Here is a 26,168-nt window from a genome sequence, read left to right on the forward strand (position 1 = left end):
CCAGGATTCTCATCTCTCATTCACCCCAGGTATGAATGACTCAACAAGAGAAATATATACACTTCTGTGGGGTCCACACTCTAGGAGGGAGAACAGATAACAAATTGCATGGTGTGATAGGAGGTGAGGTGCACACAAAATTGTGGAGCTGAGAAGGAGACTTGGGAGTGCTGGGAGCAAGGGGCAGGCAGCAGTTGCAAGCCATAGTCAGTCAGAGATGAGGGCTGGGCAAAGACATGGTTACCCAGGGGTTACCTGGGGAGCTCCTGTGTTTTAGCACAAAGCTCCTGCATCAGCAGGTGACGTGAGGTGATCAGAGGATTCCTGTATATTGAGGGGAAAGCAGTCATGGGGAAGGAGGGAGACATTGAGATCCAAGGGGTGAGGGTGAGGAGCTGATGTGGTCTTGTGAGCCACTGAACAGACATTGGTTTTTGCTTGAGGAATAGGTTAGCTCACTGCCATGTCTAACTGACAGGTGAACCAGGCCACTCTGGGAGCTGAGTTGGGTTAGCACCTGGGAAGGAGGGAGGGAGAAAGGGAGGGAGGGAGGGAAGAAGGAAAGAAGCAAGGAAGGAAGGAGAGAGGGAGGGAGGAAGGGAGGGAAGGAGGAAGGGAGGGAGGGAAGGAGGAAGGAAGGGAAGGAGGGAGAAAAGGAGGGAGGGAGGGGCAACTATTAAAACTCCCTAACTGGGAGGGCTGGCCCACAGCCTCTCAGCCCCTTGTCCTGGGGCTGGGACAGGAGGCCGAGTCTCTACTGCCCCGCTCCCCTGGGCAGGGTTACCATCACTTGGTTTACCAGGCAGTCATCTAAATTATTTGTGTAATACTTACAACTATAGGATCTGGAAACACACAATACTTTTAATTAAAGAATTTAAATAAGGGCAATTAAACCTGGCAGGAGAGAAGCCACACACATACAGAGAGCTAAATTGGAATAGAAACCAAATTAAATATGGAAATAGTCGTTAAATAAAAGTCTAACGTATAGAATTAAGAATGATAATAATTCCCAGAGCTGGGTGTGCACACCCCCCTTCAGCTTCACTTTTTCTACACCCCACTGTGAGCGTGACTGCAGAATTGGGGTACACACAACCTATTCCCAGCCCTTGGCCACATGGTCCCATGGGTGGCTGAGCTACTCCAGGTTTCACCTCATTTGCGGGGGACAGAGCGAGCAATTTGGGGTACTCAATTCACATCACAGCATGCAGAACTGCTGCATGTCCGGACATGTGGAAGTCACAGTCCATGAGCACCTCAGGGCACAGAGCCAAGCTTATTTTCCTTGCCTCAGTTTCCCCAAATGTGTGTTGGTGTGACATGCTGTCAGCAAACTGGCCCAACTCCTCCTGGGGATCATGGGTAGGTATAATGATTAGAAAGGAGTTCCGAGCGCTTGGAAAAACTGTCTATCGCTAGGTTTGAAATGAGGTGTTCCCAGGTGCTGTTGGGCTGGTAGTGTTTCTCTGAGACCACCCATGGAGGACCCCATAGAAGCCATGACTCTCAGGAAAGACTTGGGCCCACAAGTCATTTGCTCCTTCAGTGGAGCTTGCAGTGGACCAGCTCAGGCTGGTCTCATGAGCAATGAAAGTACTCACGAGTAGCCTGGGTGTGCTGAACCCCAAGTTCTGAAGACTTCTCAGCTTATTTTATAGCTCCCAATGCCACTATCCTTGCTAATTAAAGTTTCCACAGGCAAGCAGCCCTATGGGTCTTAGGCTCAGATGTTTCCAGGTTAAGTAGTTAATGATTAGTAATCAAATACTTCAAAGCATGGGTGGGATGTTCAGGCTAGTTAAAGAAACCCCAAGATTAAGTCTTTTGTAGAGGAAAATGGTCTTTCAGTGGTATGAATATTCAACACCCCATTGATTGGTTCAATCGGCCCTATAGTGTTTTCCTTCTTAAAGGGGACTCACCTATGTCTAAGAATCTCCCTGGGACTCACTCTGATTCACTGGCTGGCTGGTGATGGAGGTAATTGTCTGAAGGCTGGTGAAGACATATGGAGACAGCAGGATGGCTAGAATTTGCTGAGAAGGTGGGGATACAGCCAGTTCACATCTACCTGAGCCGGACTTAGCAGGATCTCAGCCCCAAATTCCATTCTGGATGAAAATCAAACCCACTGTTGTGTGTAAAGCCCAGACAGAGAGTCTGAATTCCCAGACATGACTTTCATTACTTAGGTTTTGTGCCTCAGTTTCCTCATCTGTGAAATGGGTGTGATGCTGGTTAGTGCCTCATAGCCCCATCAGGGTTATTGAGTAATGCCTGTGTCAAGCTAACCTAGTGCTTGGAGCATAGTAAACATCACAGAAATGCCTGGTACATTTTTATCACCTCAGCCAATTCTGTTGCTGCTGGGCTGTCACACTGGGCTTGTCCCTCATTTTGTGAAACGAGAAGGAACAGGGAAACGCTGACTGCTATGATCTAAAAATAACCAAGAAAACGTTTAGAGCCTAAACAAAGCTTTGTCAGTCCCTCAAAACTGGACAGTTCCACACTTGCCCCTTCCGATGACATGGAAATGAAAAGCTGTTTTATTCCACAGCCGTAATGGGATGCCCGATTATAGCCTTCTCCTCTCAGCACAAAAGGTTCTTGCAGTTGGACTTGCTGACAGCACTCTGGGATTGGAGCAGGAGAAAGTCAAGCGTTCTGCCTCCCTGCATGAGGAGGAATTCTTTGGCAGGATTAGTGGTGCTCCTTGGGAAATGTACTCAGCAAATAGGTTTGTTTTTGCCTGGGTTAGTCATCTTGCATCAAATTATCAAATTAGACCCCACAAGTCAGAGCCAGCCATCCTGCGACAGGCAGGCTTGGCTCTGAGCCCCATACACCCTGTTCCAAGCAGGGTCCCTGCACTCCACAAAACTCTTCCTTCCTGGCATTGACAGACACCTCTGTTGCTATCCTTGACATCCCCTATTTGGAAAATGCACAAATGCTGCTCAGAGGATGAGTGAAGCCCGGGCCTGACACCGGAAGCCCGCCCTGTGCCTGTGGACTCCCAGCCAGACCTGGCCAACGTGAACAACAAAGAACTCAGAGTCGGAGGCAGTGTGAAAGTAAGGATATTCTGACATTCTATCAAATCCACCTGCTTGTTTTAAAATTTCATACAAATTTGTTCTCCGCTCCATACAACATGCATATCTGTTTAGCACATAATCTGTCCACATCCTTCCCCTAAATCTGGACTTAGAGGGAGAAGTGCGTGTTAAGATGATGGTGGTGATGTTGATGATGATGATGATGATGATGATGATGATGATGATGACGATTTTGCAGTGAGCATGCATGCATCTGAAAACAGTCAAAGATAGAGGTTTGTTTGTCTCTGGGCTTCCTACAAACCTAATAGGAGCACTTTAAGATTTATAAAACTTTTCATCAGTCACAGGTGCCATAATCCTATCTACTTAGGAAGCTAAGATTTGAGGATCACAGTGTGAATTCACCCCAGACAGGAAAATTTTGGGGACTCTTATCTCCAATTAACCAAGAAAAGGTGGAAATGGACTTGTGTCTTAAGTGGTAGAGCTATAGCCCTGAGGGAAAAAGAACTAAGGGACCATGCCCAGGCCTTGAGTTCAAGTCCTGGATCAAGTTCAAGTTCAAGGATCTGCACTACTTTTTTTTTTTTTTTAACAAGGACTCTATTTGACCACCAGCACTCTGGGTGCCTCCTCTGTCCCAAGCTTCTGTTTAATAGGGGAGCTTTAGAAAGCAGAACATGCAGAGTCACCCTCCAGCCTACTGGCTGATAGAAGAGAAGGGCACAAGGTGGAAGAATGGGTGAAATTGAGATGAAGACTCTCATCTAAGGAGTTCAGTTCATTCTCAAGTTTATGGTACTTTGTATATAAGCTAGCCAAGTGGGACATGTAGGTGGAAAAATAAACTTTCTTGGGGGTTGCAATCTAATTTCAAGACCTTAGAGTGTCAGAATTTCAGAACTGGCCAACTTTAAAGCCATGCAGTCCAACTCCACGTAGAACTGTGGGGCCTATGTGTGGATCCCTGGGCTTGGCCTCTCCTAGTCTCCAACCTCATGGCCAACTTTGGCAGTGAGAAGGCGGCTGTCGATTTCCCTGCTCTGGTCCTACCTCAGATCCACATGGGACCAGCCTGCTTGGTCTCCTACAAGGCTGCCCTTCAAATACTAAATGGAGCTCAATGGTCTTCCTGGTCTTCAATAGGCCTTATTTCTTCAACTGTACCCATGAACTAACAACAGGCAGGCCATGGGGAACTTGGAACTTGGAGGACACACATCATCAATCTTCCGAGAGAGTTCCTTCGGAGTCCCATCTCTGAGGAGAGGACTCCAGCATCTGCTTAAGCATATGAATCATGGAGGTCGAGGAGGCGAGTGGGTCTCCTTGCCAGTGAGGGGCAGGAGATGGCTTTGCTCCATGGGTGTCCTGCCATCACCTTCCTCTCCACACACACCTGACATCTGCTGCCTCCTCCCTCCACAAATCCAGGGCTCAGACATCAAATGCTCCTTCTACTAACCCTGCATCACAGACTCAAGACTCCTTCAAACCTCAGGAGCTCACAGAAGGTTGAAAGAAATACTTAGAGCCTATGGATTTACAACCCCAGTGGGGACTTGGTGTTGGAAATTCTTTAGTTCGCAGGGAGTCATGGTAAGAGAAATCACAGAAGTAAACAACTACCACCTTTTGTGTTAATGAGGTTCCATTATGTGCTGTGTTGGCCACTTAGAGATGTATGTGCAGCTTGAGCTGAGGATGGTCAATACTGTTCACCCACCAACTATTTTTTTAAACCCAAGGCTGGGAGTGGATCTGGACTAATAACCCCCAATGATACCACTTAATCCAACACTATGCCCAACAGACCACAGGACTGTCTCTCAGAGTCCTCCTCAACTGTTACCTGACCCTCAATGCTAAGGTAATCCAGTCCCCCTAACCTCCCTTGGTGATGATGGAGCAGCCTCCTCCCTAGTTCGCTTCCCCTTCTCCAGTCTTTTCTATTCCAATCCACTCTCCACACTGCCACTTGGGGTTTTGTTCTGATACCACCGAGGAAACTGCTGTGGTTTGGATGTGGTTTGTTTCTCAAGTGTTCATGTGTTGGGGACTGAGTCCTCCTCGTGTAGTAGTTGGGGTCATGGGACCTTTAAGGGGTGAAGCCTGCTGGGAGGCCTTTTGGTCACTGAGGGCCTTGCCCTCTGAAGGGATTATTGTAGCTCCCCGAGGACTTTAAGTTAGTTCTCATGAGAGCAAGGAATTATGAAAGAGAACCTCAGCTGTAAGTCATGCTTTGGCTTTCCTCCTCAAGGTGCCATCTCTTCCCCCCTCCCACAAGAACTCCCTCTCTCTCTTGTCATGGCGATCCCATTCTTTATGAGGCCTTTACTAGAGCTAAGCTAATGCCAGTGCCATGCTCTTTAGCCATCCAAACTATAAATTACACAAGCTTATTTTCTTTATATCTTTTTAAGTACCCAGCCTCAGGTATTTGATTATAGTAATGAAAAATGGGTCAATGCAGAAACCTATGATTTATAAGACCCTCCTTAGCCCCTCCTTTTGCTTTAAAGTGAGGATCAGACTTCTTGGCATGTCTGTAACAATCCCGACCCCCTACACCATCAATCGGTCAACTGTCCCCACTTGTATCTTAGGTTCTAAGTCCCACATGCCCCATGGCAGACTGTAAATTTCACCCACACCAAAGAGTGAATTCATATTCCTCCAATGTCCTCTATTCTTTTATGCCTTTACCTAGGCAGATCCTCTACTTGGAGTTTTCTCCCTTCCTGTGCCTGGGAACTGTCTCTCCAACTTTCAAGATTCAGATCGAACAAGCTGTGCATATGAAGCTGACCCTGAATTCTACAGAAGGAGCCCGTCACCCCCGAGCTGCCAGAGCAGTGCACACCGCTGTTTCTGCTCGCATCAGCCTGTTTTGTTGTGTGTTTACATGCCCACGAGCTCCTTGAGGGCAGAGGCCGAGGCTGATTCATATCTGTGTCCCTCCTGCCAAACCCCCATGCTCAATAAATGTTTGATGAATGACGGAAGGAAAGAATGTTCATCATCAGAAAATTGCTCATCAGAGCCCCATACATCATGGTTGCCAGGAGATGTTTTCATCAAATGTGGCTTCTGGGTGTCAGTATCTAACACTATCCTGGTTCTGCCTGAAGCATTAGAAATTCAAAATAGCTCGCAGGGGTTAGAGGACAGGCATTTGATTTGTTAAACATAAAATCAGAAAAGGAAAGAGAACAGTAAGATATGCAAATGCCCATTTTTTTTTTGGTAGGAGCCTCTACAAGAATCACTCTACATTATTTTGCAATTCAGTCTGAGTGGCTGTGGAGCTTAATTGTGGTCCTCAGGAGAGTAAATAATACAGTCCACAACCAGAAAGGAGATCTGAAGTGAACCCAGTGAAAGCTCCTTCCTGCCCAATGTTTATAGCAGATCATTAGACTTGGTTGGATTCCTGTGTACTTTGCAGAGATTAAAACCTGTTGCAAGAAAATTAGCCCAGGTTTTAATCATGTAAAAGGCTCCAGGCTTCCTCTTGTGAACAGAGAGCCCTTATCAATGAGGGCTTGAGGACAGATTTCAGGTCACTTGATAAAGACTGATACTTTTGCATTAAGCAAAAATTGCAATGTGTTAATTATTAAACACCAAATGAGAGCGGTTACTCTGAGTTTGCAAATTAGGAATTTAAAAAAAATATTACTTCCAAACAGTTCCCTTTGGTAGAGAGATCAAAGATGTAGTTGCCAAAGCACTCTGGGAGTTTTAATTAGATATATGTCCAAATGACTGAAAACTGCCCAAGCTCCAGAGTGCCACCTTCTAGCTCTGAGTGTGTTGTTGGTGGCTAGGTTCATTCAAGTGGGAAGCCTTTGGGGCTGGCTGTTCAAGCTGCACCCCAAGATTAAGGAAGAAGGGAGCTGGGTTTGGGGGTTTCTTTGATGCAGTTGAAGCACAGAGACAGACAGAGCTCTGTTGATTCCACAGCCTGTGGTGGAGCAAGGCCTCTTCCTGAGGGGGCTAGGCATTTAATTCTTTTCTTTAAAATTTAATTTTATTGTCAAGGTGATGTACAGAGGGGCTACAGTTACATACATAAGGTTGTGAGCACATTTCTTGTCAAACTTGTTATCCCGTCCCTCATTTTTCTTCCACCTTCCCTCCTCCCCAATCCCTCCCATCCTGAGTTGTTAATTTCCACATTTCCAACATACTGTCTTGTAAGTATCACTGTTGCACTGATTCACCTTTTACCCTTTGTCTCACCATTTTGATGCTTTCCTTCCCTTTCCTAATTCAGATAGATGAATATACAATACCCAGGGTACCAAATTCAAGTACAGTGACAACAGGGGCTAAACCATAGGGAAGAAAAACACAAGAAAAAAATAATTTCACATAGTACATTAAATAACAATAACAATGAAAAACCACTTATTTCAATATCTTGGGGTTCATTTTGCTTAGTATCATCTTATATGATCATATGTACATAGCTATTCAGCTATTGTGATCTTCTGCTAGGACTATCCTAGAAATATACTAATTATTACCAAAGATGGAAGACATACAGTGTATGTTTCTTTGGGTCTGGCTCACTTCACTTAGTATGATTTTTTTCAAGTCTTGGCAATACTGCCAAAGGCTATCTACAAATTCAATGCAATTCTCATCACTATCCCAACACCATTCTTTAATGAAATAGAGGAAGCAACCCAAAAATTGATGTGAACAATAAAAAACCCTGAAGAGCAAAAACAATCTTCAGCAGGAAGAAAAGTGCTGGAGGAATATCAACACCAAACTTCAAATTCTATTACAAAGCTATAGTAATAAAAACAGCTTGGTACTGGTACAAGAACAGGCCTGGGGATGAATGAAATAGAACTGAAGACCCAGAAATGAACCTGACCTATGGGCGCCTAATTTTTGATAAGGGAGCCAAAAAAATAGGATGGAAGAAAAACAGCCTCTTCAACAAATGGTGCTGGCAAAATTGGTTAAATACCTGTAAACAAAACTAAAGCCAGATCCTTATATATCAACCTGCACCAGAATCAATTCCAAATGGATCAAAGACCTTGAGGTAAAAGTAGATACCCTGAAAACATTACAGGAAGCAACAGGAGAAACACTTGGGCTCCTTGGCACAGGTCAAAACTTTCTTACTAAAGACTCAGAAACATTACAAATCAAAGAAGGGTTGGATAAATGGGATTGCATCAAACTGCAGAGCTTCTGCACAGCAAAGGACATAGCTTGCAAGATAAATAGAAAGCCCACAGCTGGGGAGAAGATTTTCACTGACTATACATCAGACAAGGGCTTCATATCTAAAATATACTTAGAACTCAAAATATTAAGTTCCCTCAAAACGAATCCTCAAAGAAACAATTGCGCCCCCTTAATAAGTGGGCTAAAGACGAGAGACTTCTCTGAAGAGGAAATGAGAATGGCCGATAGACACATGAAGAAGTGCTCAACATCCCTGGCCGTAAAAGAAATGCAAATCAAAACAACATTGAGATTCTACCTCACTCCAGTAGGAATGTCCTTTATCAAGAAAACTAATAACAACAAATTCTGGCAGGTATGTGGCCAAAAGGCAACACTACTACACTGCTGGTGGGAGTATAAACTTGTTCAACCACTCTGGAAAGCAGTATGGAGGTTCCTCAAATGACTAAACATAGAGCTCCCTTATGACCCAGCAACCCTACTTTTGGGCTTTTACCCAAAGGATCACAAACAAGATCATACTAAAGCTACCAGCACAACCATGTTCATTGCAAATTTATTTATCATAACTAAAATATGGGACCAACCAAGATGTCCCTCAATAGATGTCCCTCAAGAAATGGAATTCTGTGCTTCTATCAGAAAGAATGACATTGCCTCATTTGTAAGGCATTTAATTCTATGAGAATTATTTTTATCAAAGGGACACTAAATTCCTAGCATCTCAGATCCTTGGCAGAACAGCCCAGAGGCCGCTCTTTACCTTCCTCAGACAGGAAGACAAAACAGCACACTTGCCTATCCCAGGACTCCCCAGCCCTCATCACCTAAGCCTGAGCTTCAGGAGAGAATGGCTGAACTTTCAAAACCTAGCTCCTGCTAGGTCTTCATCTTCTTTCCCTTTCTAGAATCTCCTTGTCTAGCTCAGCTCTACCAGAGTGAACTTTCAAGAGCCTAGACCCTAACTATGTCTTGAGGTGGTACATTTTTATCTCTCAACCAAGTCCACCAGGCCTCCTGTCCTCTGTGAACTGGGGTGACCCTCCCAGCCTCTTCTCTGCTGCTCCCCACCATGGCACTGCATGTGATGACACTGCCCAGGATTTGATGACTCACTCCTTTGACGCACACTCTTCTATTCCCTGGAAAAGCCATGGTTCTTCCTAAATGGAGCATGCTCTGGCACACTTGGAACATTCCAGGTTAGTGAACTACCCTGTCTTCTGACTAGTTTTGTCCTGTTCCTGTTCCACCAGCCCCAAATCCCTCAACTACCCTATTCTCAGTCCCCTGAAGGAAGCTGAACACTAAGGCCCAGCAGACCTGGTTAAAGGCAGCATGGAGCAGCCCCTGTAGCATGCGAAGTGTCAGGCATAAACTCTATCTTACTCCAGTGAAGTCAGCCTTGCTCAGCTCCCTGGACTGTGGTGAGAGATGATCTCCTTGAGGTCTGCAGCCTGTAAGCCTGGTCTCACTAGGCCCATGCCAGGAAGAAGCAGCCATTCTTCCCCAGCAAGAACCGAGCTGCCATTCCTAACCACACCTCCAGGTCTCACTCTGTCAGTCGGTGAGAGGAAAAGGGTTCACTTCTAGAATCCTGCCATGATTAAAAATGCAAACCTGTCAGGCATGTCCATTGTCTTCTCTGTGCCTGTTTCCTCATCTATAAAGTCAGAGTAATGATTCTGATCACACATTGTTGTAAGATGAAAATAACGAAATACATGCCAGGACTCAGTGGCCACTCAGGAGGCTGAGATCTGAGGATGGAAGTTTGAAGCAAGCTTGGGCAGGTAAGTCCATGAGACTCTAATCTCCAATCAACTACCCCAAACCCAGAAGTAGGGCTGTGGCTGAAGTGCTATAGCATTAGCCTTGTACAAAAAGCTCAATGACAGTGCACAGGCCCTGAGTTGAAGCCCCAGGAGGGGCACAAAAAACAAATAAACAATAACAACAGCAAACCAAATATATGCAAAGTGTCTAGAGTCTGTCCCATAGTAAGTATGGAAAATATTAGCTGTTATTCTTTTTTTTTTTTTTTGTATGTCCATACTTGTCCTAAGGCTTGAACTCAGGGTCTGGGCACTATGCCTTAACTTTTTTACTCAAAGCGAGTACTTTATCAATTGAGCCACAGCTCCACTTCTCGCTTTTTGGTGGTTAACTGGAGATAAGAGCCTCATAAACTTTCTGTTCTGGCTGGCTTTGAGCCATGATCCTCAGAACTCAGCCTCCTGAGTAGCTAGGATTGCAAGCATGAGCCACTGACACTGGGGTTAGCTATTATTCTTATTGGGATTGATCATTACAATTCACACCACATGGCAAAGGTTTCATAGGCAAGAAGGTGCAGGGGCAGGAGTTATGAGTGCCCTGAAAGCTGTTCCTTTTCGCTGTTCCTCTCATCCACACGTTGTGCAGGCCTAGATGAAGTTCTCAGAATGGTCAGGTGTCCTCTACCCAACCCAGAAGTGCGACCAGTTAGCTCCCTTTGTTCCTCTCCCACACCTCCTTTCCTGGGTTCACCAAACCCTACCCTGGCATCTTGTTCCTCTCTAGCCCCCTAGGTTGATGACCTTGTTTTGAACTTGCCGTTCAGGATAGAACTTGACTAAGGGTCTGTTAAGTCTTGGCTCTCATACTAAAATCACAAGTCAAAGGTGTCCCATGCCTGTGACTAGGCCCCAGAGACAGGGGAGTGTAACACCACCACTCTGGAAGCAAGGTGGTCAACTCGGAAAGCTTGCTCTAATCTACCTCATCAGCCATCTTTCTCACCAAGACAGAAGCAGACTTGCTAGGATGAATGAGTCAGGGGCCTCGGTCACTTTATGCTACGAGACAGACCATCCCATGCTGGCCTCCCTCTGAGTGTCCACTTGTGCTCAGCCCCTCACGCTCCTGGTGCTCAAGGTTGCTTTGATGGCCTCCTCTGACTCTTCACAATTTGGAAGGCAGGTGTCCCCATTCACCAGTGGAGGGAATAAAACCCGTCCTATCTGGAGGAAGATGTTCTTAGGGGAGGGTCATAAAGGCTTAGTAGCCATGTGCACATGTGATCATATAAAATAAACTCTAAGAAATGGAAACAAGATTTTTTTTTGTTATTTTGCTTTTTTTTTTCTTTCTCCTTTGTCACTGTTTTTGTTTCCCATACCTTTTGTCTTTATATAAGTTTATCCATTTGGGGAAGGGTAAGGGGAGCATGGAAATGGTGGGACAAAGGGTGAACAAATGCAGCAGTGATACTCTCTAGGCACTATGTTGAAAATAAACTACACAACGTGTTGGGGGCAGAGTGGGAAGGAAAATCTGGGAGAAAATGAGGGAAAGGCGACACTGTTCAAAAAGAAATGTACTCATTACCTGACTTACTTAACTGTAACCCCTCTGTAACATCAGCTTTACAACAACAATACAAGATAAAAATAAAAGTTTACCAAAAAAACCACAAAACTGGTGCTAATGATTGGACTCCATGGGGCAGGGAGGACTGAAGAAAGAGGCCAAGGTTCTCCTTAAAGCTGGGTGTCTGGATCCTTGGGTATCATTTTATAAGGGAGATACAGGAGCCCATGGAGTAGGATATAAAATATGGGCCTCTCAAGTATGGAGACCTAATAAAGCAACATTCCACAGCCACTCGTGTAGGGTCTCTGCACTATAGATGACCTCAGACATAGTCCTGTGAGAAAATTCCCATCCTGAGACGCTCCATTCTGGGAGGAAGGCACAGGAGCCACAGCCCAGAGGCCCAGCACTGTCTTTACCTGTGACACTGGGGGGACTTTACCTCATGAGAGGGTGCTTGTGTGGAGAAGACTCACCCCTTCCCCCAGCTTGGCCCCCGTGGCTACTCTCCTTGCCCGGTGCCTGAGCCATCCCGGGCTCAGGGCTGTTACCTGAGAGAACTGCCAGTGGAGCTTCATCCTCTTGGCTTTGGCATAGCTGCACTCGATGAGCCGTGGGCGGCTGTTGACATCTACCAGGCACCGGTTGTCATCGTCGTCAACCGTGGGGCTCAGGACGCCCACGTGGATCTGCTGGCTGCTTGTGTAGTACACATTCTGAGGGGAATGGGAAGGAGGAAGCAAGAGCTTAAATACCAGGTAGAGAGATGGAGGGAAAGTGGCGGCCATCACCAGACAGCTGTTAAAGAGGGCTCAGGGGAGACCCTAGATTTTCCAGTCTTTTGCAACAGCAAAGAAACCTTTTACATCATGATCTAGTATAGCAGTTGGTCCTCATGTATAATTAAACAAAAATTTCAAGGAATAACAATTAGATTCTTTTTTTATAATCTGTTCATTGAAAAACATTGGCCATAACTTTTAAAATTGATTTCACCACCCATGGCTTAAGAAGTACCTTGTGAACCCATTATGTGTATGTAGTTTGTTGACTTCTTCCATAAATATGTTGTGCCAGATACTATGTTTGGCCAACGCATGGGACTAAAAGGCTTGGTCCATGCTTTCGGGGGAGCTCTGATTCTTGGGTGATGAGACAAAATATTCATCCCTCTGAGACAGTGGAGAACAGGGGTTGGCAGGCTTTTTCTTAAAGGTTAGATAGCAAATATTGGCATTGGGGTGTGCTAGGGAGTCCCCAAGACCCCCGTGAGGTTCAGTAATTCTCCATGATAACTCAGGATACAGCTCCTAGCTGTATTCCCAGCTATACTTCATTACAGTGAAGAGACCCAGAGGAGGTCATTAAAAGAGGAACATAGCTGGGGCCCGGCCTGGGAAGTTTCAGGCTGGGAGGCTTGAGCTTCAAGGGTCCTGTCTAAGTGGAGTCCCAGGAGGCCCTCAGTTCTAGCAACAGATGTGACAGCATGTGAGCATGGTCATCTACCAGGGAAGCCGTCAGAGCCTCAGCATCCAGGGCTTCCATGGGTAGATCATACAGGCAGCCTCTGCCTGAAATCTACTGAGCGCCTGGCTTCCAGAGTTGACAGTGGGTACATAGGCACTGTTAGGCCTCTTCTCCTTGGTGGTGGGACTCTTCTGTTTGGGATACCAGACAAGGTCCACCCAGCAAGCAGTCCTCCAAGAGGCCTGCCAGGAGGGCAGAAATCAGGCCTGCTATGTGGATTTATTTTTGCACAGAGGCCCATCCAGTCTCCGAGACCTCAGCTTGCTGCTGTGACGGCTGCGCACTCACAAAGCATAAACCAATAGCCTTGGTCCAATGACAATTTATTTGCAAATACAGGGGCTGACTTGTGGGCTGTAATCTGTCTCTCATTTTTAGTAAATCAAATAGTTACACCATTAGGCATCACATCCATCCATCCAATGGACAAATAATCATGAAGTTGAATTCTGAGGATTCAGAGATGAGAACACCATGATTCCTGTGCTAGAGGAGCCATAGACAAGTTAGGGGGAAACCAACTAGCCTTTAGAGAACAATGGTTCTAGTTACACTGAGAGCTGTCCTCACTTCTTCCACTCACCTAGACCGACTCTTGTAACAACTCACACCTCTGGAATGCTTCCTTGGAACATCCAATAGTATGGGGCCCCAGCCTGCCACCTGGGCCTTGTGCCAGAAGGTACACACACCTGCTTAGGCCTATGGGCTGAATGCACTTTGGTCAGTCTCCTCAGGAAAGCATAACCCTGAGCCACCTTGCATATCACTGCCCAAGTTCCCTGAGGCTGGGAAACATAGGCTGCATGACAAGGATGGCCAGGGAGCCCATCATCCCTGGTCCCCACTTGTTCCCTGTCACCAGAATTTGGCAATCCTCTCCAGGGCAGGCTCCACAGACACCGTGGCCACCCAGATACTAGCTGAAACCAGTTGTATCCACTTTGCTGCTCTGAAGTGCTTGGGGAACCACTCTGACAGACATGTGTGCACTTAACTATCTGGTACAGCTGTCACCGGAGCTGTTTATTGCTCCAGAGCCAGGGAAAAGAATAATAGGGACAGATAGTTGTTTGTTATTTAGAAAGCAACAGCGAAGTGTATCTTGACTGGTGTAAGCATAAAGCTGGCAGATCACAGAGGGAGACTCAGCAAAGAGGATTCTCTCAAGTCCTCCCTTGAACATCTCAGAGGCCCAGCCAGTACTCCAGTGAATCAATAAATGGGCCCAAACACACAACAAGGGGAAAATGGATTTGTGCAAGATGCCCCACTTTAAATGCTTGCAGGCCCAGCAAGCATAGCTGCACTTTCTGAGCAGCGGGGAGCTTTGAAGGTTTACAGGAGAAGAGGTTTAGAGCTCTGGTCCTCACTGGGGTGCAATTCTTCTCAGCACGAGTTATTTGGGATCTCTGAAGAGACTTGGATGGGGTTGTTAACAGCATCATCTAATGCACAGGACACTGCTCCATAGCAAAGAGTCTTCTAGTGCCAAATGTCAGTTTTGCCATTGAGGAGAAACCTAAACTTAGACTTGATAATAAAAGCTGAATTCTCTTCAATTCTTACCATGTTGCTGACAGGAAGTGGTCCATGTGTTTTCATCTCATTTAGTCCTAATAAGAATCTAGAAAAGGTACAGACTGACTATCTGAAACTCTCTGAAACTATATGAAACTTTCTTCCCTTTGGATTTTGGAATGTTCGTGTGTATGTGTGTGTGTGTGTGTGTGTGTGTGTGTGTGTGTGTGTGTGTGTGTGTGTGTGTATTGAGTTATCTTGGAGATAGGACCCCAATCTGAATATGAAATTTGTTTATGCCATATACACATGGCCTAAAAGTGAGTTTGTAGAATATGTTTTAAACATTCTTGAAGTTTTACTGCAACCTCTCGCATGAGGTGGAGTATGGAGTTTTCTACTTGTGGCATCAAAGAGTTTAGGTTAGAAAAAAATTTTTTAAATCAGGGGTGTCCAGTTTATACGACTACTTTCCCCAGTCTTGTAGATGAGGAAACTGAAGCACAGAGAAACTAAGTAATGCATCCAAAGTCACATGGTTAGTCTTTAGCAGCTGAGATTGATTGAGTGATTATTGTTTGCCAGTGCTGGAGCTGAGATCAGGGCTTTGATCTCACTAGGCAGGTACTCTGCTACTTGAACCACACTCCCAGACCAGAGGCTAAGATGTAAACTAAGGCTGTCTCACTCCAGAACCAGGCAAGGGATCACTTCCTTACGCTTTCTCCAGCGCCCTTGGCAGCCCGGAAAGGAAGTGGCAGATCTGGGAGACTGGCTTCTAGGAAGTCCCTTAGAGCCACCATGGAACCAGAGCATTGGAGGGTCTCTTTCCTAAAAGACTAATAGTAAAAAGTGGCACAAAATGCTGAGATGGCAGCATCCTTCCTGTAACTCTTGTCAGAGGAGGAGGCACACTGTTATCCTGTCTTTGGTCATTTTACAAACCCCCAAGGTACTGAAACAACATTTCTGGCCACTCAATTCCTCCTCAGCTACAAATGATTGATTCAGCTCATTCTCCACACAGCCGCACAAGGCTCCGCAGGGCTACAAACCCGATCTGCATTCCGTTGTGATGTTTGCTAGGAGAAAAACCATTCGCATCTCTATGAACAAACACATCCGTATCTCAGGTCTCACGCCAGTGGTGGTGTGTGCCTCTCCTCCAGCACAGGGTTAGGAACAATCGTGAGTCTGGATAGCCAGCCATGGACTCTTCTGTGTGCTGGTTTGCATGCTCCTGCCCTTGGAGCCACGGAGCCATGGTTGGGCAAAGACCCAGGGGCAGGCAGTCCTCCTTGCTTAGTCTCTCATCTCCGGATAACGTCTCCCCTCCTCCCATAGCACGCTGGTGGCCTCTGCTGCCAGTGTGCCTGATTTATAGTCTTCCACAGCCTGACTTATGGCTCACCCATCCCATTACTTACTGACAGATCTTGAAAAGGGAATGGGTAAAAGAAAACACACTTTGCTAGGTAGGTACTTTTCATTCTCAAGGTTCCATTGCATTTTTAAGGATAAGGCAACTGAGGCTACTCTGCAGTTTTACAAACAACATGCTAAGATGCCTGGGTGGTCACTGCTTTTGCCCTCTACCTGGAAGGAAGCTCTCCAGAAGGCTGTGTTCCTAGCAGTTTAGGACCTACATCCTCTTTGGAGCCAGCAGTCTGGACCAACTGCCCATTCTGCAGCACTACTGGGCAGTCAAAGCGCTCCACGTCCATGCTCAGCCATCAGCAAAGCTGATTCAGGTAGAGCTTGGCTCCTATGGCCACCCTGATCTCATCCCCTGAGAGCCACCAAGGCCAAAGGTCAGGCCAGGTCCACTGCTACCAATTGCTTCTACTGAGCCCAGGGGAATCTAAGAAAGGTGTCAGACGCCATTGTAGGTGGGGTCCTAGGAGTCCCTGCCTGACCATGCAATCCTTGTTTTCTTTCTTATACTTAATTGGCTTTCATAGAATATTTTGTTTAAAGAAGTTTGCAAGTTTTTAAATGGTTGGGCATCATGCTCTAAGACATGCAGCATCCCTCCAACAAGACACTGAAGCTCAACACACCCTCCTTAACTTCTGCCTTGCCAACTAGAATTTGCAGAGATTTGGATAAGATGCTTTAACCTCCTCCCTTCAGTTTCCACTAGACCTTACTCTCTTGCATTTGTTGACATGGAAAATTCTCAGATTTCTCTCTCTCTCTCTCTCTCTCTCTCTGGGGGGGGGTTACTAGGATTTGAACTAATTGCCTCTCATTCGCTAGCCAAGTGCTCTATTAGTCCCCTAGTCCCAATTCACTGATCTACATGCCCCTAGTCCCAATTCACTGATCTTTGCATTTTCCCCTTCCTTCCTCCACCCAGGCCTTAAGACTTACATCACACCTTAGCCTCTATGGAAGTTCTGAACTGAGACTGAGGTGGAAGAGTTATGGTATGGGAGCGGTCAGGGAGTGGAGAGGAGTGACACCAGGAACACGTTGCAAAGTGGGGCTAAGTTGCTTAGTAACACAAACTCTTTCCAGGCCCAAGAAAAGTACCAGATTTCTGCCAAGCAGAGAACATGGGCATGGGAGGAATTGTTCTTCCTCCATAGGCCATGTTTCCTTGGCAACACTGCTGACCCTTGGTAAATGAATGTCCTAGAAAGATGGAGAGATGATGTACTCTGGCATGGGGTGGCAATGGTGATATTAAGTTGAAATTGTCCTGACTTTGAAGAGTGGGGAGGAGTAAGGAGGAGGGCAGTTGGATATTCTTCAAAGAAGTTTCTAGAACCACCACAGTGGAGAAAACAACCAGGCTTGCCAGATATTGGCCTGGGGAGACTGGGGCACACCACCTCCTTATGAGGTAGAAGGGGTGGGACATAATAGAGGACTGTGGCACCCCAATGAGTGGTGGGGAGTCTACTCTCTGTGGGATGCCCACACATTTGGGGAGAGTGGCAGCTTATGAAATTTGAAGTCACGAGTGCAGAGATGGTGGCAAAGGTTAAAATGAGGATTTGGGCTTAGGTCATTGAAGGGAGGGACGAACTGTGAACTGACCATGGAAGAAAAGGAAACTGAGAGCAACTAAGCAGGGAGACTGGGGGTGACTTTCTAAATGTGATCAAACAAAGGGACCCGCATCCCGGCTCTACCACAGAATCCTGTGGAGAGTGTTAAAATCAATAAACTAAAGTGTAAATAAACTAAACTGGGGCTCTGTATGAGGATTTGAATGTGCAGAAAGGAGACTTCAGGTAGCTAAGAACAAAATGTAGGAGTAGCATCTAAAGCTCCTTGAATTCTAAGTCCTCTTCTCCTTGTGGGGGACAAGCTGGATCCCCATCTTCAGAGGCACTGATTTTAAGACTCGGAGGAGTATGTCACAGTCTAGGGCAATTTTTCCTAAAGTGTGGCTCTAGCACCATCTAGAAACTTGTCACAATGACTATTTTTTGAGCCTAACCCCAGACTTACCAAGTCAGGAATTTAGAGAGAGGGGCTCAGGAGTCTGTGCTTTAACAATCCCTCCTGGAAAGTCTGATATCTCTGACATGGGAAAACCATTGGTCCAGGAAGAAGGTGGGCTAGAAAGAATAAGAACTTCTGGTGGCTGGGGGCATGGGCATGGCAAACAGAAGGCCCTGAGTTCAAAGTTCAGTACTGCCCCAAACTAAAACGAATAAATAGGAATATAGACTTGCAAGCCAGGAAGATCTCTGTGAAACATCCCCGCTCCCGGTTCTAGCTGGGAAGCCATCATGAGCCTCAGTTTTTGTCAATTGCAGTGGCTGGGAAATGTCAGGTAAGAACAAGGCAGGCAGAGACCAGGTCTCCCTAAGAGCTCATGCAAAGGGTCAGTAAAGGGGGACTGCTTGTCCAGCCTCACAGCCTCAAGCCCCTTCTTCTATGGCCCCTCTCATGTGTAAATGGCCTGTAGTAAGGATTCAGTGAAAGTACCAGAAATGGCAGGGGCAGAGGGAGGAAGGAGCATGCAGAGCCTTGCTTTATTAAATTTCAATTTACAGAGTGGTGACTGTGACATCCAGAATGTGCATTAGGAATGGCCTCTTTGTCCTCTTTTCCCAAGAATGAGCCGCAGGCCTCTGTGCAGACAGGGTGGGCTGATTTAAGGGCTTAGTTATTGGTGATTAACCCCTTGACACAGAGGTTCATTACTGTGCGGAGGGCCACAGTGCACAGATGCTAAATCAGGAATGAGGGCAGTCACTTCCAAAAGGCTCTTTACATTCACCACTCATAGCACCAGGGCTATGTAGAGAAGAGAAAGCCCTGTGAGCCATTCCCAAGGAACAGGGCTATGCAAAGCCAGCTTTCTAGCTCAGAGATTCCCATTTCCCTGATGGAGGGGAGCAGGTAAGGCTAAACCCATGAGCCCTGTCACTCCCCACATCTCCCCCCCCCCCCCCCCCCGCAAAGAGGAGATGCCTGTACCTGGATTCTGCCAATCAGTCAGGGCGATATTCAGTTTAACTCATCAAATGCCCTCTGAGGTGCTGGGTCTGAACTGTGCATTGGAGAAATAGAGAGGATCAAGGTACCTTTCCCCACCCCCTAGAGAATCTGCCCGCCACATGCAGAAGAGTGTGGAGAATACTCTGGGTTAGAGCAGATATGTCTGCAATGGCCCAGAGCTGGAGCGATGGTCTTTACCCAGGGAGGATCATGAGCTGTGAGGTTTGACAACAGCCTGGGCAGAAGACAGTTTGCCCAGTAACAGACAAGGGCAGGAGACTCCTGGCAGAGGATGCAGGATAGAGCCGGCCACAGAGGCATGGCAAAACAGTGCCCTATGGGTAGATAGGCAGGAGGGAGATGAGGGGAAAGCAGTGTGGGGGCTAGAGAGAACAGACACCACCCAGCCAGGTGGCAGAGAGCTGTGGCCTCAGACCATGTCTCCTGCTTGTTAGCACATCTAAAGGGATTGTCAGAGACTTTTGAGTCAAAAACATCCAAGGGATCTGGAAGCAAGGTTGGGCTAGAGGTGACTTGGGCAGCGTTTGCTGCAAGCCTGTCTGGACGATTCCAGCTGTGTCTACAGAACAGCAGGAAGAAAAGTGAAGCTTTTGACCAAGGAGACATCTTTGAACTTCAGACTGAACTGAAAAAGCTGAGCTGAGCCTGGCTTCTGCCTCCCACAGCGTATCCAGGAAAACAGCTACACAGAACCCTTGTTGGGCTCAGAAGTTTCACTTGGATCCATAGCTGTCAGTGTCTTCGAAATGTGCTCTGGCTTGTCCTATGTCTTAATGAAGTTTCTCCTTGTTTCCCCCTACTGAGATCTTCTACATGCTCCATCACGCATGTGAAGTGTGGCTTCATGTCTACCTTTGACCAAGATGACACACATCACTTCCTATTAGAAGTTTGAAGAGTAATGTGATTCCCCCCTTGTCTTTGGCCACTGGATCTGTATCATCTCAGATAGGGGTGCTGTTTCTTTGGTCATAGAGAAAGGTGGGGTGACACAGAGTGGAAGCTAATCTAAGATAAACATGGAGAATGATCAAGAAAATAGCACTTTTAGTTGTAAGCCACTGAGATTTGGGGAGCTCAGCCTAAAGAGATTAGTACTAGACAGGAGATACTGCCAAACCCTACCATATGGGCCTCTCACTTGGGTGCTACAAGGTGAGCGATGAGGAAACCATCCCTGGAGATCTGAAGGATGGCGACTATTTCCAGAGAGTGGTGAAATATGTGCCAGATCTCTTGGATCTTTTGGAAAGCCAACAAGGCACATGAGAATGTCCTTCAGATATAGAGCAAGCCTTTGGTACTACGGCTGCTTTTGACAAGACTCTGCAAAAAAAGAGATAAGGTCAGACAACAAATAGGCCTGGAGCATGACCAAGAAATGTTTGTTACTGTAAGCCACAGAGATTCTGAGGTCATGGGCGAATGGAGCATGATGGAACCTGAGCTGACTGAAAACCATTTGCGATGTTCCTTCCTTACAAAATCACACAGAAGAAGAGTCACACAAGGTGGTACATGCTCTTAGGAAAAGTCCAGGTACTTTGAAAATATATACCAAGGGGGCTTGATCTAATGTTCATTAGATCAAGACTGACTCCTTGCTGAATAGAACTCCTATTACTAAGAAAAATAAGAACAAAAATTGAGAAGTGGAATGGTATTACATTAAAAACATTCTGTGCTGCCAAACAAACAAACACCCAATTTCCAGAATACAAAGAAAATCTACAGATTAAGAGAAAATCCATAAGGAAAAAGATTAAAGTACAGAATATATAAAGAGTTACAAAAATTAAACACCAAAAGATAAATAATACAATTCATAAATGGGTAAATGAAATGGACAGTTCTCAAAAGATGTACAAATGGTCCTAAGTGGAGGTAAGGCTCGAGTGGTAGAGCCCCTGACTTGAGAGCAAAGAAAAGCAAGAGAGAAAGGCCTTGAGTTCGCGCCCTAGTTCCAGCACAAAGAAGGAAAATAAATGCAAATGACTAACAAATACATGAAGAAATGTTCAACATCCTTAGCAATAAATACAAAATCAAAACCCTCATTGAAATTCCAAATCACCCCAGTCAGAATGGCTATCTTCAAGGAAACAACAAATTCTGGTGAAGGTGTGGAGGAAAGAGACCCTTACACATTCTTGGTGGGTATGTAAATTAGTATGGCCACTATGGAAATAAGTATGAACATTGCTTAAAAATGAATGATAGAACTACCATATAACCCATGTACACAATTCCTGAGCATATACCCAAAGAATGTAACTCAGTATATAGCTGAAACACCTGTAAACTCATTTCAGTGTACTCTGTGATTATTCTCCCAGTTTACTCACTTTTCAGAACAGTGGTGCCCATCTTATAGAGTATTTGCAGAATGAAATGGAATGATGGATCACTGGGGTTAGGAGACAGTAATACAGTTCTAACATTGGTCACTTGTTAGACCTCAAGATCCTTGCTCACTGTTGTCTCTATTATCTAACTCATTGCTTGACCCACAAAATATACTCAAACTTACTAGTGGATTGAATCAGTATATAAATAAAAATACTTCCGGGATACCTGAATTTCAGTTCAAAAGCTCATCCAGGCTTGTTTCCTGGTATCTGTTTCATATCCCTTATTCATTTACCATGGACACTATTCTCCACATAAGTGGAGATAGTGGCTTGTATAGAATAAGGCCTTTCTCCAGGACTAGATTCTAGAATTTGTCTCCAGGATACAGATTGAAGTAGGCCTAATCCTTCCCTGACCCCCTGAGAAATGAGAAGGCTCAGTTCCCTGCTGGTAGCAGTTACCTTATACGACATTAAGGAAAGAGTACAATGTTTTGAAAGGAGCGGGGGTGGGGGGGCGCATTTTAACATATGTTCAAGGTCGGCACTGGACTCTCCAGCTATCTCAGTGATCAGAAAGATGTAGGAAAGAGCCTGGGAATAAAACTTGTATGTTCACATCCTGCAGGGATAAGTTAGTCCCAAAAAATGGACTTCATGTGGATTGGAAAATAATGATGTCTGATTCGAATCTACAAACACAAATCTCTCTACCTGCTCCAACACGATCTTTACCTTCATTCCCCTTGTCCTTGGGTGAAACAGAACCTGCTAGAGAAAAACAAATAAACTCTAGCTCACATCCTCACTATACTGGATGCAACAGGCTTCAGATAGTCATGGGAGCTAGATGGGGCTACAACCAGAGCAGGTATTGGAAAATAAAAGCCATTCTTTGGGGTTACCCTTTTCTTGCCGTAGCACAAAACAGGAACACAATAAATATTCCTAATCAAGATGTGGATGACATGATATAAAGGAAACATGATAAGGTATCATGACTTTTTTTTTTTTTGGCCAGTCCTGGGCCTTGGACTCAGGGCCTGAGCACTGTCCCTGGCTTCTTCCTGCTCAAGGCTAGCACTCTGCCACTTGAGCCACAGCGCCGCTTCTGGCCGTTTTCTGTATATGTGGTGCTGGGGAATCGAACCTAGGGCCTCGTGTATCCGAGGCAGGCACTCTTGCCACTAGGCTATATCCCCAGCCCATGACATATTTTTTTAATGGCCACAAATATCCCCCAAGAGACTCTTAGCCTCTACCACTGACCCATAGGTAAAAACCTATTCACCCAATGGGTGACAACACACTGACGGCCCAGAATCCTCCTCCTTCCAGCTTATGGGTAGCCACTCTTGAGAAGCAGCAGATGACTTCAGACATGCCACCTGTGTAAGCAGGTATCTTCTGAGAAGACAGAAGAAAAGGCCGGCCAAGCCTAGCCCAAACTGCTCACACCCAAAATCATCTGGATAGAAGGCTATATCTCATGTGTTACTAGTAAAAGTGTGCTGACAGAGGCAGCTTGTTTCCACACGTGTGCTTCTAATGCACATGGCACAATATACAGGTGTTCATCGAGAGACAAAGGATAAAAAGACAAACAACTACAAAAGCAATACTTGCAAAACCATTCGGTGTAAACCAACTGAACAACTCATGGGGGGAGAGGAAAAGGGGGAGGGGGAGGGGGGAATGAGTGAGGGAGGAGGTAACAAACAGTACAAGAAATGCACCCAAGGGCTGGGGATATAGCCTAGTGGCAAGAGTGCCTGCCTCGGATACACGAGGCCCTAGGTTCAATTCCCCAGCACCACATATGCAGAAAACGGCCAGAAGCGGCGCTGTGGCTCAAGTGGCAGAGTGCTAGCCTTGAGCGGGAAGAAGCCAGGGACAGTGCTCAGGCCCTGAGTCCAAGGCCCAGGACTGGCCAAAAAAAAAAAAGAAATGCACCCAAGGCCTAATGTATGAAACTGTAACCTCTCTGTACATCACTTTGACAATAAATAAGAAAAAAAAACCTGCTTTTCATCTCCTGCTTCAAGAAAATAAGATGAATAACGATAATAATAACAGCATTTCCCATTTAACGAGTTATTTCTAGATGTCACAGAAGCTAAATGCTTTCCACATACAATCTTCACAATAATCTTCACAATAGCCCTGGGTAGGAGGGAGAAAAAAGGTGATTTAAAAAAAAAAAAAAGGATGAAATTAAGGTAAACAAATAGCAAGTGGCAGGACTGGGATTTGAACTCAGGTCAGATATCTCTAAAACCACACATCCTTTCCCCCCTAAGAAAAAAAAGGGAAGATCCTTAGTCTCCCATTCCACACAGAGCCCCCAGAACTGACTGGCTCTCCCTGCTCTGCTCCTGACGTTGAACTTCCTTGGCTGGGGAAGCTCCTTTCCTGCTGTCCAGGACAGCTCCATCCCCATTCTGCTTCCCTAATGGCTCCCTCTTACAAATACATCCCTTTTCTTTCTCTACCACTTTTAGCCTCAAAATGTGCTTCCTAGAAGGCTCCCTGTGGCTCATGCCTGTAATCCTAGCTACCTAGGAGGCTGAGACCTGAAGATCCTGGTGAGAAGCCAGCCAGAGCAGATAAATCCATGAGACTCTCACTAATGGCCAAAAAGCCAGAAGTGGAGGTATGACCCTAGTGGTTGCATGCCCGCTTTGGGTAAAAATGTCAGACAAAAGTGCAAGGCCCTGAGTTTATGCTCTAATCCTAGCATATAAAACAAAAACAACAATGAAAACAAAAACAAAACAAACATGCTTCTATGCTGTTTTTCTTTAAACAAATCAGAATACACATCCTTCTCAATCCCACATTGCTCCCAATGGTCAGTCCCTTTCTTTCTCCCCCTTTACAGCAAAGCCTGAAGCAGAGGAGTCTCCACTCACCAGATCTACTCCATACCTGTGTCTTCACACATAAGCAATCATGTCCTCTCCCGTCTCCACACCCATGTCATCTGTCAGGCAAAATGAGATTTCCTCTGCCTCAACTGTCCTAAGGGTCCAGATACAGGGGCCAAAGTGACCCTTGCCATCACAGAAACATCCAGAGAGTCTGAGAAGGAAAACACTAGCTCATGCCATTTTCTTATTATCATATAACTTCTCATTAATTTAGTAATTTAGACCACCATGCATTAACTTAGTGATTTCATTGAACGCCTGTGTGTTATGCCACAGGCAAGTAAGATTGGGTGACTTCTGAGCAGCCTAGCATATTCCAAGGAGACCAGAGACATTGTAGCACTGTAAATCCTTTCTGTAGATTAGAATTAAGACCAGAAAGTCCTTTTTCTGAAGAAAAAAATGTTATGAAATTTTCCTTCTAAGTGTCCTTTACCCAAGCTAACCTTCACTCTCACATGTATTACTGCATTTAATAGTGTCATTTTGAGAAAGGAAAAAAAAAAAAAAGAAATAAAGCTGTTGTGATTGATTCAGAGGGCCCTGCTCTACTTAAATTCCCTGTATATTAACACAGAGCTAACCTCCAGGGCTCCACTAAAGATCTTCCTTCTCGGGGCTAATGCACAGCAATGAACACGTATCAGAAAAAGCGCATAGGATAAAGGCAAGGTGGTAACAATGGAGTTAGCAGAAAAATAAAAGAATCTATTTATGCCCATGATATATTCTGAGCACATCTCCTTAGGAGTCTTTTCTTCAAACAGATTAAGCATATCCTTAAGATATCCTGTTATAAACACTGTTCAGAAGCCCACACTCAAGGCTCCCAGCCATTTCCAAATCCCAGAGCCTGTTTATTTATACCCTTTCTTTCTCAGATCCTCCGCTGCTCAGGGGACATTTGGAAATGCATGGGGGATATTTTGGTCACACAGTGACACGGCTGATTGTCAGGGCCCAGTGACTGCAATGTCTTGTAATTAATAGGACAGTCCATGTGACGAAGAACCCCAGTAGAGTTCTGCATGGCCATCATGAGTGGGGGGATGGGTGACAGCAGCTGCAGGGAAGCCTAAGTGAATGCACCCCACCTAAGCATGCCCCCTGGGGTGTGAGGAGCTCCTAATCTCATGACTGGGAGTTTGGTCAAGCAAAGGAGCAGGCCAGCTTCAGTGTGCCAGAAAAACCTGGTGGCAGGAGCGGTACGGACGGAAGGAAGTCTTCCCTACTTACTCCTACCCAAACTATGCCCATAGCAACTGGCCCAGGGCCTGGCTTCCAGCCTAATGGAGGTGACATATCTCTCCAGCTCCCATGCCCTGGCCTTCATGAAAAGATATCAGATCTGAAAGAAGAGGGATAGATCCTGCCAGCTCTGATCCTGACAATACTAATTCTAATGCTAACCTAACAGTTATCATGTATTGATTGAGGGATTGATACTAATACTAACAAAACAGCAATTGCCACATACTGATTGAGGTGCCAGGCATGGTGAGAAGTATCCTCTCTATTTCTCCATTTAACCCCTACAAAATCCTTTGAAACCAAGATGGCAAAGCTAATGTGCCTGAGCAAGCTGATTGATCTTGGCGAGGAAGCCAGTCTGTGCCAGGCTTGATGCTAGAGGCACACACAGATTGGCTACATCCTTTAACTCTCAGCACCCATCCCCTTGTGTTGGGGATTCGGCTTGGCCTTAAGGGGGG

At 45.7% G+C, this 26,168-nt stretch overlaps 1 protein-coding gene across 1 annotated transcript in view; it reads right to left on the bottom strand.

Annotated features, from left to right (window-relative positions):
• Positions 1-26,168, bottom strand: part of Galnt18 (polypeptide N-acetylgalactosaminyltransferase 18) — a 307,200-nt gene that overhangs the window by 3,817 nt on the left and 277,215 nt on the right. Inside the window, exon 10 of the mRNA XM_048361612.1 lies at positions 12,197-12,361. Within this exon, the coding sequence (XP_048217569.1) occupies positions 12,197-12,361 (165 nt within the window). The remainder of the gene's footprint in view (positions 1-12,196; positions 12,362-26,168) is intronic.

This window comes from Perognathus longimembris, chromosome 13, assembly GCF_023159225.1.
Source record: "Perognathus longimembris pacificus isolate PPM17 chromosome 13, ASM2315922v1, whole genome shotgun sequence".
In the NCBI taxonomy this organism is placed as follows: Eukaryota; Metazoa; Chordata; class Mammalia; order Rodentia; family Heteromyidae; genus Perognathus; species Perognathus longimembris.